This window comes from Enhydra lutris, unplaced genomic scaffold (assembly GCF_002288905.1).
Source record: "Enhydra lutris kenyoni isolate GAN:26980312 unplaced genomic scaffold, ASM228890v2 scaffoldscaffold50, whole genome shotgun sequence".
NCBI classification, from domain to species: domain Eukaryota; kingdom Metazoa; phylum Chordata; class Mammalia; order Carnivora; family Mustelidae; genus Enhydra; species Enhydra lutris.
Window position 1 is genome coordinate 15,800,618 of NW_019154134.1, and position 13,092 is coordinate 15,813,709.

Here is a 13,092-nt window from a genome sequence, read left to right on the forward strand (position 1 = left end):
TCTGAACCACACTTCAAGTGATCTTTTTATCTGGTTCCAGCACTAATCTACTTAAAACCTTTTCATGACTTCTTTCTCCATATTGTATCCTTCAAGACCTCACTCATCCTGTCTTCATCTCTATCCCTTACACCTTCATTTTCATATCCCCAAATGAGTTCTCTCTTGGAACATTTTTACCCCTCTCACCTGGTTAATGCCCATTCGTCCTGTAGGAAGGCATTTTCTCAGGAATGCTTTCCTAATCACTCAAGATTGTGATAAATGAACACCTTCTATGGGTTCTGTTACTCCCTGTTTCCTCTCTAACCTGTACTTAAATCATGTTTTAATGTCTCATTTTGTTATCCCTGTCTTTCCTTTCATACATTGTAAGCTCTCCTAAATTGGTAATCACTGTATACCTGGTGCCTGTCATAGTACTTTGGCATATAAAAGCCAAATATAAGTAAATATTTGTTGAATGAGTGATTTCAGATTTCAGAGGATGAATATTTATTGGATATATTGTGGGAATTATGATAAAGGTTTTGATCTCAGGTTCATGAGTTCAAGCCCCATGTTTGGTGTAGAGGTTACAAAAAATAGTAATAATAAATTTTTTAAAAGAAACAGGAATAGAGATCACTAGAATTAGATGATTTAGGGAATGAAAAGACTGGTAAATGGTTATCAATTTCTTTTTCTGACTTTGTACTTCATAAATAACAGATAATTAGTTTTCTTATAACATCTGTGTTGAAATATAATTCACATACCATAAAATTCACCCATTTTAAAGTGTACAATTAATGCATTTTAATATATTTATAGAATTTTGCAGTTATTAACATAGTTAATTTTAGAATTATTTCAAGAGTGATTTGTTGTTTTTTTGCTTTAAAGATTTTATTTATTCATTTGAGAGAGAGAGAACATAAGCAGGGGACAGCATCAGAAGGAGAGGGAGAAGCAGACTCTGCAGAGCAGAGAGCCCGACACGGGGCTCAATCCCAGGACCCTGGGATCATGATCTGAGCCAAAGGGAGGCATTTAACTGTATGGGCCACCCAGGCACCCTGGGGTGATTAGTTTTTAAAAGCCTCTAAATAATTCTGTTATGTCCATCTAAGTTGACTGCTTTCCCCTTTCTCATGTACTCCTCATCTCCTAAGACATCAGTGGGTTAAGAGCATGACTATGTCATTTACATTTTATAGCTGTTGAATTATCCATGACTGTGGAAAGATTTGTCATAAAAGAATCAGGAATAGATGGATACTGCCGGAAGGTCAGTAGATTATTAGGAAAGGAGAGAATGGCAGAGGCAGAATTCAGAATGGTAGAGGCACAGTTGTATATCCCGCAAAAAAACAGATATTTACACTTGAAGAGATACAAGTGATGATCTCACAGTGTTTGTAAGCTCTGAATCCACCCACTAACCCAGGGTTTATGAGCTATGGGAGAATAAGCACCCCTGCATTTGAGAAGACTTAAGGAGAGCACTGTGTTTGGGGAAGGAATAGATCTACCATTTCTGTTATCTGAGGAGATCAAGAAAGTTTTTCAGTGAAGATGTTTGAGCTGCAGGGCATTTTGTTTACCAAGAAAAATTGAGAGGCATGGAGGAAATGTTTGACTGGGAGTAAGATTATAGGATGGAACTAGCTAGCTGCAAATTTTTAACAAAAGTCTAAAGATTTAATTGGTAGGTTGGCAGGTGAGGGAGAGATTGGGTAGTTCCCTCCCTATTTAGAGTTGACTAAGGCTTGGATTGGTAGGATTTTAAGTTAATATGATGGCAAAAGTTATTAGTTATGTTAAGAATAAATTGAAATCACTTTATAACCAGTTAGGAAAGAAGTCTTAAGAAAAAAAGAGGTCCAAAATAATGGATTTATAGTTTCACCACTGAGTAACTTGTGGTATCATTAAGGGAGACAGGAGACAGGGAGAAGAGAGAAGCAGGTTACAACTTTGTATTTAAGTACTCTCTTTTCAGCTAGAATTAATCTGCAGATAACTGGACTAAACCTTCTAAATTATTTCCTTAAAAGCCTCTTTCCAAAGGGGAAGGATAAAATAAAGGGGGCACAATAATGTAAAATGGAAAGGCTTATTTTATAGCTTTATTAAATCACTGTGATAAGTAATTATTGGACTGTGGATATACTTGTTATAGGAAATGTTTTTAAATTGTATTGATAACCAGTGATAATTGCAATACAGCATGGGTTTTGTTTTACACTAAAAACTAGATGGTTGGTTTTTTTTTTAAGATTCTTACAAGTTTCAAATCAGTGCCTAAAAGTTTTTTTTATGTATATATAATCTTGCTTTTGTAATCTACACATTGGTACTTTATAGAAAAAATGGTGAGTACTTATTCAGAAGAATTGCTGGATATGTATTTGCTTTAGGATTATTGAAAATTAAAAATTTATTTTCTTTCCCTAGTCCAAACCCCTGATACCTCTTCAAAAAGAGACTGATTCAGAGACCCAGAAAATGGTGCTTACTAACTACATGTTCCCTCAGCAGCCGAGGACTGAGGATGGTAGGAACTTAAAAATTTCTTTATTTTTAAAAATTATAATATTAACAAATCACAGCATAGGTGTGAAGTGAATTTTAAGTCTCATAGACTCTTACTAGATTGAAGGGAATTTGGAGAATTAGTCAATAAATTTCTGAAAATGAGAAAATAATTCAGTATCTCAGGATTGTAGATAGTTGAACTTAGAGGTACATGTAGACCATATGCTTCCTTAAGTGATTCCTTGAAATTAAACAGTCAACTTCATCTATAATAGGACTCTCTGTTCTTTAGCGAAATGTTAGGAATACATGTCAGGTGTCATGTAATTACGAATATTGAACCAGGAAATATTTTGTTCACTTCTTTTGTTGTAGACTAAATACCACTCTTGGATCTGTATACCAGATAAGTACATTTGTAGAAGTCTGAGTAAAACGTTATTTCTAAGTTCTTACGTTTTGCCTAGAAAGGGGAATATATAGGCTTTACTGTTGGCCACACATGTTTTTGAACAGTTTTGGTATGAAAGCCTTTTAGACTAAGGAGCAAATTGTTTTTAATACATGTTGTTATGTGTCTGTGTGTGATGTATGTTTTATGTTACACCTAAAAATAGAATTGTTATGTGTATTGTTGTATTGTGTATTGTTATGTGTATTGTTGTGTATTGTTATGTGTATTTTTCTGAAACCAGTGAAAATCTTCATGGCCCTAAGTTATTTATAAATTAACTCTTAATAAATAAAAACATTGCAGAAAATATATTCTTGAGTTTCAGTTTCCTTATCTTGGAATACTGATAATAGTATCTGTTTTGCAGGGTTTCTATACAGATGAGAACTGGGTGTAAAGTGCTTAGCACAATGACAGAATCAAATTAGCTGTTATTATTCTTACATTGTTTTGTCAGGGTTAGCAAACAGTTTTGAAATACTTACTGAGATTAAAGACTAAAATCATTTAACTCTGTTCCATTATTGGTGATAAATAGAGAACTCTTTTATCTGTGCTAATTATTTCTTATTCTTTGCAAGGAGAAATAAAAAGCTTGCTTTGATAAGTTATCATTTCATGGGAATTATTTAATGAGGTTGATTTGGGTGAAGCAAAACTATTTAGCTTTTGAATTAAATTAAAAGTTAAGACTTTTGAGAAGTCAGATGTGAATAGCCTCTTTCATTGAAGATCTATAATTAATGCTTAGAGAATAGGTTTGTAAGCACAATTCCTTTTTCATATATTTAAATAAACCCCCAGTTTCCATATTTAGCAGTATAATTTGGAAATGTATTCATAACAAAATGTATACTTCATTTTAGGTAGTGTTGAAGTATTGTTTAATAATGCAAGTACTGTATATATACGCATTAGAAGTTAAGAAGTTCAGGGGCACCTGGCTGGCTTATTTGGTAGAATTTGTAACTCTTGATCTCAGGGTCATGAGTTCAAGACCCTTGTTGGGTGTAGAGATTACGAAGGGAAAAAAAAAAAAAGAAATTAGGAAGTTCAAAGTAGATATACCAACTCTGGCTTATGCCCCTATTTGTGCATTGTGGGGAATTATAATGAATGTTTGGATACATCAGTAGGTGTTTTTTTCTTTGTTTGCTATAGTCCCTGGGACTTATGTCTCTATTTTCCACTTCATCTCTGAAGGTGATTTCTAGTAGAATTACAATCAGCTACATAATATATTCCAATAGTTCTTCTTTGATGTGGGAAGATAGAATGGTAATAGTTAAAATATTTGTGAGGAAAGAGAATGAATTTTTAGTGTAGAGAAGAGACTTTAATGTCCTGTTGCATGGGTTAGCAAGTTATTTAAGCAGAGAACCATTTAGTAAATATTATAGGTTTCATAGACTGTACTTTTCTGTTCTATCTACTTGATGCTGTCTGTTTCATGCAAAAACAGTCACAGACAATATGTAAACAAATGAGCATAGGTGTGTTCTAATAAAATTTTATTTGTGGGCAGAGCAATTTAGATTTCATGTAATTTTCATGTGTCATGAAATAATTTTTTGGGTTTTGGGTTTTTGCTGCAACATTTAAAAATTTTAAAACTGTCCGTAGGTTGTAAGCTATACAAAAACAGAAAGTGGGCCAGATTTAATAGCTTTTTGTCCCTGTCCTAAAGGCATATTGGGAAGATTTGTTCTTATTCTCCTTTTGCTGCGTTTATTTCAGAAAAATAATGAAAATTGGTAATTATTAGAAACCCGATACAGGGACGCCTGGGTGGCTCAGTCGATTAAGTGTCTGCCTTCAGCTCTGGTCATGATCCCAGAATCCTGGGATCAAGGCCCACATCAGGCTCCTTGCTCAGCCGGGAGCTTGCTTCTCCCTCTGCCTGCCTCTACCCCTCCTTGTGCATGCTCGCTCTCTCCTCTCTCTCTGTGACAAATAAATAAATAAAATCTTAAAAAGAAAAAAGAAATCCAATTAAGGTATCATTTTGAAGGAAGATTCTCAGACAAAATTACTCTATCCTTTGTGATAGAACCAAAGTCTCCAAAGGACTTATTTAATCTTTGATAATTTTATTATATTAATGCGTTACTACTGTTTGGTCTACCTGCTTTTGTTGCTGCCATATAGAGACTTCAGAATGTTCTTTTCCTTTCATTTTAACTAACACTAAAATAACCAAACATGATTCAAGCAATGACTAAAACTAGCCAAAGGCATATGTATTTTTTTATTTGAGTAATGAACTAAACTGTTGTGGGGTTTTTTGTTTTGTTTTGTTTTGTTTTTAATTTTATTTATTTATTTGAGAGAGAAAGTGAGTGAGCACGAGCAGGATGAAGGGCAGAGGGAGAAGCTGAGCAGGGAGCCCAGTGTGGGGCTCATCCCTGGACTCCGGATCGTGACCTGAGCCAAAGGCAGATGCTTAACTGACTGAGCCACCCAGGCATCCCTGAACTAAACTGTTAAATATACATCTGTGAGAGACCATTGAAGGCCCTCCTAGAAAACAATCAGATAAATATATTCTGTCATAATACTTTTTGTTCCAATAAGTGATTGGCACACTGTGGCCCATGGGCCATATCTAGCCTATTACCTGTTTTTGTGTGGCCCACAAGCTAAGAATAGTTTTTTAAGGTGAATATTTACATCAGTTTGATGATAGTCAATACCAGTTAAGCAATACGTTACTCCAACACTGAGAACTTTAGTCTTCTCATTTACTATATGACAAAAAATTTTGAAAGTTTAGTATATTTTAAATTTGTCAGTAATCTTTGGAAATTTTATTTCTCTCATAAGTACCTACTGTAATATCCTTGATTTTTGTCTCTTGGTTCACAAAGCTTAACATATTTATTATCTAACCATTTACAGAAAAAGTTTGGTGACTCTTGCTCAGAACTGATCTACTCATGGGTATACTCATGCCTTGATCTCTCTTACTGTCTTCTCTTTTCATGATTCAGATTTACCTGGCCTCCTATCATTTCTGTCATTTTGATTTATTCCGTTTGTTTCTAAAACAGGTCATAGTTCAGGTAAGAAATGTATTTGTGATACAAAGAGTAGAAGTAGCAAAATAAAATCTTGGCCTTCGAATTTTTGGTATGAGAGATGTATTTTAGAGTAGAAACATCTTAAAATGAAAAGTCTGAAATACATTAGTATGCTGAGTCCTTGGGGTGCCTGGCTGGCTCAGTCAGAAGAGCATGTGACTCTTGATCTCAGGGTTGTGTTGTGAGTTTGAGCCCCACCTTGGATGTAGAGATTACTTAAATAAATAAAACTTAGAAAAAATAATATTCTGAGTCCTCTTAGAGTTTACATGTTTCTCAAAGTATTTCACTATAGGTATTATTACAAAGAAAACACCGTAACATACTGCACTTAAAATACTGAATCAGAAACTACACTGACATGGCCAGGTGGGTGAATTCTTTTTCAAATGCAAGAAAAACTTTTTCCTTTATCATAGTACCTCAAAGTAATAAACAAGTCAGAAAATACAATGTTCTTGGCTTGGAGTTTTATACAGTTTAAGGAGAATAGATAATTGGTTCACATTTAATTCATTCCATTTTTATTTAGCACTAATATGCCAAGCAGTGGGTTAGATATCTAAGTATTTAATGATAAAAATCCTTGCTTCAAGACACTCATGTTCTGTGGTGCCTGGCTGGCTCACTCGGTAGAGCATGTGACTCTTGACCTCAGGGTTGTGAGTTCAAGGCCTACATTAGGTGTAGAGATTAATTAAAATCTTTAAAAAAAAAAAAAAAAGCTCACCTTCTAAAGGGGAATAATGATGGATAAGTTTGAAATAGAAAGCATGGTATTTGGGGCCTATTAGAGGAATCAGTGTTAAATGGGAAACAGCATCCATGTAATAATTTGTAGCTGGGGAAAACTGGTTGTTGCAGGGGTCAGGGAGTTTTCAGTCTGAGTGTTTTGATGGCATTTCTTTATTCATTGAAGTCAAAGAGAAAACTTCCTCTAGAGGTCGTGGTTAGGGCCCTTGAAGACGGTGATTTGTAGTAGGAGGAAAGAACGACTGGAAATAAATAGGATTCCTGGGCAGCACTGAAGATGGAGCAAAGATAAAGGAATACCATACATTTGTAAAGGTTCTAAACAACAGGGTGATGTCACTTTTCTCTGATAGAAGTGAGCGGTCCAGAACAAAGAAGTTAGGTGGTTGAAGTAGCACATCCATAGGTTTTGTTGGAAAGGTGTAAACTGAGAAAGGGGCAAGAAATTTGAAAGTGATTAAAATAATGTATCATTAAACCAAAGCTGAATAGAAAAGAAAGTAGAACCTAGAGTGGATTTACAGGAAGAGTAAGAAATGAGAATAAGGAACTCAAAGTGTACCAGCAATAATAAAGAAGGGAATGCTTTGAAAGAATGAGTGTAGTGTCAAGGAGGAGGAAAGTTTTACAGAAGCTTACATCTTGAGTGTGACTAGGGTTATGAATCACATTGGTGAAATATAGATGGACATTGAAATTGAGAAGATTGAGACCTGTGAAATTGTAGTGGTGTAGAGGGGGATAATCACACATTGTTACCGTTCTTTTTTTATTATTATTATTATTTTTTTAAACATTTTATTTATTTATTTGAGAGAGAGACAGTGAGAGAGAGCATGAACGAGAAGGTCAGAGGGAGAAGCAGACTCCCCATGGAGCTGGGAGCCCGATGCGGGACTCGATCCCGGAACTCCGGGATCATGACCTGAGCTGAAGGCAGTCGTCCAACCAACTGAGCCACCCCGGCATCCCTGTTACTGTTCTTGATATTGGCAGGTTTTAGGTAGAGAGAAAGGCTGTTAGGCAAATACTAGAGTCTCCAGTGAATATGCCAGGGTTATCAGGTCTAGTGGCATCTAAAATGCAGAGAAAGTTGTAGTATTACTTGATGTCCTGAATCTCAAAAGATGTGAAATTTATACGAAAGCGTAGAAAGTATAGGTGATCAGAAGTTGACAAGAATGAGGGTCATGGTAAAAGTTACTTCCCTTGGAGTTCTGAAAAAATTCTGGTAAATTGCTTTGGCTTGATATAAAAACTCTTAAGAGATTTCTCAGCTAGTCTGGTGATTGAAATTATTGCTTAAGATGGGAGGGGAATTTTTTTGAATCGTTGAAATAGGCTTTGCTGCAAACTGCTTGGCTCTGCTTGCCTTTCCAAGTATACCACAAAAGTCAATAGGGATTCCTAGGAATTTGAACTACCTTCCACAAATAAACAAAAGCAAACTTTATAATTCATTAACTATTAATGCCACAAAGTTATTTTTTAAAAAATTTTTCTTGAGCCAAGTATTGAAAACAAGAAAAGCTGAAGATAAAAACTCAATTCTTTTTGTTCATATTTGGTTTTGTGATGTTCTTTGTTTGGATGTGATATTACAGAACGGTAAGAATCCCACAATAAGGACTAAAAATTAATGATAATGATGCTACTTTTGGCTAAATACTCAAATTGAACACATACGGGTATTCTAGCAATTTTTTTTTTTAAACTAATTTTGGGTGCTTTTACTCCCTTTTGTTTTGAGTGAGTGGAGTCATTTTCTTTTAGAGGACAGAAAACAATTGTGATTTTATCTTGTATTGCACAAACTTCTGTATGGTGAGATGTAATAGTCAAGTGGATTAATTTTTAAGCCTTAGATTTTTTTACTTGCCTAAAAAGCAAAAAAAAAAAATAACAGTTGTTGACTCTTTACCTTCAATATTATATTGCATAGCAGGATATGTAGTGTTGCATTTATGTTATTAGATTTTCAATTTTCCTTACATTTTAATGTAAAAAATATCACTTTATTTATTAGCACTTTATTTGCTTAGTAAAGCTGTATATAAAGTATAATATATAATGCAAAGATGTAATTGCAAGGCATCAAGGTAATCTTTTTTTAACCAAAGTAACTCACTTTGTCTTTATCTCCTCATCCCCCATATATGATGAACAATATCAGAATAGGGACGATTATTCTGAATGCAAAAACTTGAATGAAATAATTTATGTATTGCCGTGTCATATGTGTGCTGCTGAAGGAGGCACAATTACCATGCTGCTTTTTGTAGGGAACTGCACAAAATCACATACCTACTTAGAGTTGTAATTGTTAGATTCTTTTCAGGAACCCTTCTGGTAATAGGACAAATTAGCTTAAGGGAAGAAAAGATATATGATTAATACTGTTAAAGAAATATTACAATTACAGTAGCATTGAATGCTGCTGGCATTGATCAGTCTTGACTTATCTTAATGTTTATAACTCAAAATTATGAGCAAGTAATGGTTTTTCATAATTACAGCAAAATATAGTAGGTTTTTTTTGTTTTTTGTTTTTCTTTAGTTATGTTCATATCAGATAATGAAAGTTTTAATCCTTCACTGTGGGAGGAACAGAGGAAACAGCGCGCTCAAGTAGCATTTGATTGTGATGAAGACAAAGATGAAAGGGAGGCACCTCCCAGGGTGAGTCCTATTCTCCCTTCAGGTTTTAAACAGGTCCACTGATACTTAATTGGTGCTATTTACCTTACTGTACTATTTCAGGAGATACAGAGGAATATTGGTTTCATTCCTTGCCCTCAAGGCACTTGAAGTTTTATTGATTCCACACATATGTCCTGTGAAAGAATTTAAGAACAGTATAAAACTATGTGATTTTAAGCCAAATTTCATAATATAAAAATAAGAGAAAAACACATGATTGCTTTCCCTCTTCCCGTTCTTTAATGATTTATTATTTAGATTCTAGGGATCAAGAACTCTGTTATGAACATGTTTTTCTTTATGGGTTTGAGAATCTGTGTTGCAGGCAGAAGTAGTAAATAATTCATTTCCAAATTACTTGTGGATATAATTATTTTGCCCTTACATAAACTAGCTGAATCCCAAAAAACTGGCAATTAGACTGACTTTGGAAGTATTTGGTTCCTGGCATATAAGACAGTATATAAATGTAGGAATTTTATATGTGTCTGGAAAAATATCTAGCTGGAAAACATACCTGTTTCAAAGCCAAGTGATAGTGTTGGCAATATCCACACCATAAATCTTAAAATGGAATACATATTAGTCTGCTTTTAAAAAAAGCTTTCAAAGTATTCGTTAAATCTGTAACTATGAAGTCTTTCACTATTGATAAAACCATACTTCTGTTCTGTCTAAAATGCTTTCAGGGGGCGCCTAGGTGGCTCAGTTAGTTAAGTGGCTGGCTTTGACTTAGGTCATGATCCTGGAGTCCCAGGATCAATTCCTGCATCAGAAGCAGGGAGTCTGCTTCTCCCCCTGACCCTCCCCCTTTTCATTCTCTCTCTCTCTTTCTCTCTGTGTCTCTCTCTCTGTCTCTCTCTCTCTCAAATAAATAAAATCTTAAATAAAATAAAATTATTTCAGTGGCTTATCATCTGTGTTTAAAGTTACCCCCAGGAGCCAGATAACCAATGCAATTAAAATGGGTTATAGTTAGGGACGCCTGGGTGGCTCAGTTGGTTAAGCAGCTGCCTTCGGCTCAGGTCATGATCCCAGCGTCCTGGGATCGAGTCCCACATCGGGCTCCTTGCTCGTCAGGGAGCCTGCTTCTTCCTCTGCCTCTGCCTGCCATTCTGTCTGCCTGTGCTTGCTCTCTCTCCCTCTCTCTCTCTGACAAATAAATAAATAAAATCTTTAAAATAAATAAATAAATAAATAAATAAAATGGGTTATAGTTAAATTTTGAGGTTGATGTTAGAAAAATTTATCCATATTTCAAATTTTACTTATTTTATTTCTCTAGGAGGGAAATTTGAAGAGATACCCAACACCGTACCCAGATGAGCTTAAGAATATGGTCAAAACTGTTCAAACCATTGTACATAGACTAAAAGATGAAGAGACCTGTGAAGATTCTGGAAAAGAACTGAAACCACATGAAGATCAGCAAGTTGTAAATAATGATGTGGGTGTGAAGGTTAGAAAACTCAAAAGAATTGACTAAAACTTAATTCAAGCTTTTTAAAACTTTGAAAGAATAATCGATATAATGGTCCTTTTTGTATACACGATAATGTCCTCCCAAATTTAGGGTGTTGTTCTCACCACCTGAAGTAAAAGCTGAAATAATTGGCAAACTCTCTGATTGCTATTATTACACTTCAGTATGGTTACAGACTTTCCATATGGGCAGGATAACGTCATCATAGGTTTTAAAAAAATCTTGCCTGAACCAAGGATAAGCTAAGGAATGTCAGAAAATTCGTTATTACAGAAATACTTTTTTTCCCCTTGTTAACATTGATCCACTCTACCCAATTCTAATTTTAAATGTAATTGCTATGACAGACTATTTCCTTGGGATGTTTCAGAAATGTACAACGATCCTTAAAGTGTGTGTTCCTTTCATGGAATTTGTTCCCCCACATGATATTACAGAAACAGTTTTCTTATGTTGCTAGAGTTACTATACATTCCATAATCAGAAAACAGTCTAACCAGCCTGAGTTTGAGCCTACTGAGCTAAGTGACTCATTCATGAATGCCAGCTTTGCAGTTTAAGAGGTGAAATGTAGCCTCAGCTAAATTATAAAGTTTAATGTGGTTCATGAACCTTTGGGGGTCACCTGTTCCCCAAATGAGCATATATGGCCTAAATAAATACATACCATACACACATACATACACACAAACACACTCTGAATATATATATTTAGTAATCTCTGCACCTAATGTGGGGCTTGAACCCATGATCCTGATATTAGGACTCACAAAGTCTTCCTACTGAACCAAACAGGCACCCTACTTTTAAATTCTAATCTGAACTATAGCACAAAAATAGATACAGAGCTTTAAGGAATATGGATTCTTTGTTTTCTTTGACGTAGACTTCAGAAAGTACCACTCCAGTAAGAATCAAAGCTGATGAAAGAGAAAAGTATATGATAGGAAACTCTTTACAGAAGACCAGTGAATCTGAAGCTGAGATTAGTCCTGGGAGTCTACCAGTGACTACAAATATGAAAGCCTCTGAGAACTTGAAGCATATTGTTAATCACGACGATGTTTTTGAGGTACTGCATTGTGATTATTCTCTGGAACAGTTGTAACAACTTTTAAGAATTTAGCATTTCAGGGACGCCTGGGTGGCTCAGTTGGTTGGGCAGCTGCCTTCGACTCTGGTCGTGATCCTGGCGTCCTGGGATCGAGTCCCACATCGGGCTCCTTGCTCTGCAGGGAGCCTGCTTCTCCCTCTGCCTCTGCCTGCCATTCTGTCTGCCTGTGCTCGCTCTCTCTCCCTCTCTCTCTCTGACAAATAAATAAATAAAATCTTTAAAAAAAAAAAAAAAGAATTTAGCATTTCATTATTCCTAACTAAAGATAAAAAACTGTTAATCAAAAGCAGAAAATACACTACCTCATTTGAGAAATTTCATGGTATTTGTTATAGTATTACTCATTTATCACTTCGAACTTAAAATTTTATAACCTGTATTGCATTCACGTTTGCTATGTAAATTATATTGTGGTAGTTCTATTCTAATTCTTTAATATACATCATCTCAATTGTTTATTGAGAAGATTGCCATAGGTATAGTTCAGTTATTTCACTTATTTAAGCCTTTATCATTGATTGTGAAATATTTTTTTTCTTTGAATGTCTAACACTTTTTTAAAGTTACAGTATAGGGACGCCTGGGTGGCTCAGTTGGTTAAGCAGCTGCCTTCGGCTCAGGTCATGATCCCAGCGTCCTGGGATCGAGTCCCACATCGGGCTCCTTGCTCATCAGGGAGCCTGCTTCTTCCTCTGCCTCTGCCTGCCATTCTGTCTGCCTGTGCTTGCTCTCTCTCCCTCTCTCTCTCTGACAAATAAATAAATAAAATCTTTTTAAAAAAAAAATAAAGTTACAGTATAGTTAGCATACAGTGTTCTATTAGTTTCAGGTATATAATATAGTGATTTAACAATTCTGTACATTACTCAGTACTCCTCAAGAGCACTCTTAAATCCCATCACCTATTTCACCCATTCCTCCACCCTCCTCCCATCTGGTAACTTTGTTCTCTATAATTCAGAGTCTGATTCTTAGTTTGTCTCTTTCT

The 13,092-nt window shown here is 35.2% G+C and overlaps 1 protein-coding gene across 8 annotated transcripts in view; it reads left to right on the forward strand.

The window, feature by feature from the left end:
- Positions 1-13,092, forward strand: part of LOC111156877 (erbb2 interacting protein) — a 130,586-nt gene that overhangs the window by 90,671 nt on the left and 26,823 nt on the right. For 6 of the 8 annotated variants that reach the window (XM_022517993.1, XM_022517995.1, XM_022517997.1 and 3 more), the window contains exons 15-18: positions 2,440-2,539; positions 9,365-9,486; positions 10,793-10,966; positions 11,877-12,062. In XM_022517993.1, the coding sequence (XP_022373701.1) occupies positions 2,440-2,539; positions 9,365-9,486; positions 10,793-10,966; positions 11,877-12,062 (582 nt within the window). The remainder of the gene's footprint in view (positions 1-2,439; positions 2,540-9,364; positions 9,487-10,792; positions 10,967-11,876; positions 12,063-13,092) is intronic. The other 2 variants (XM_022517994.1, XM_022517998.1) reach the window with 2 other exon arrangements.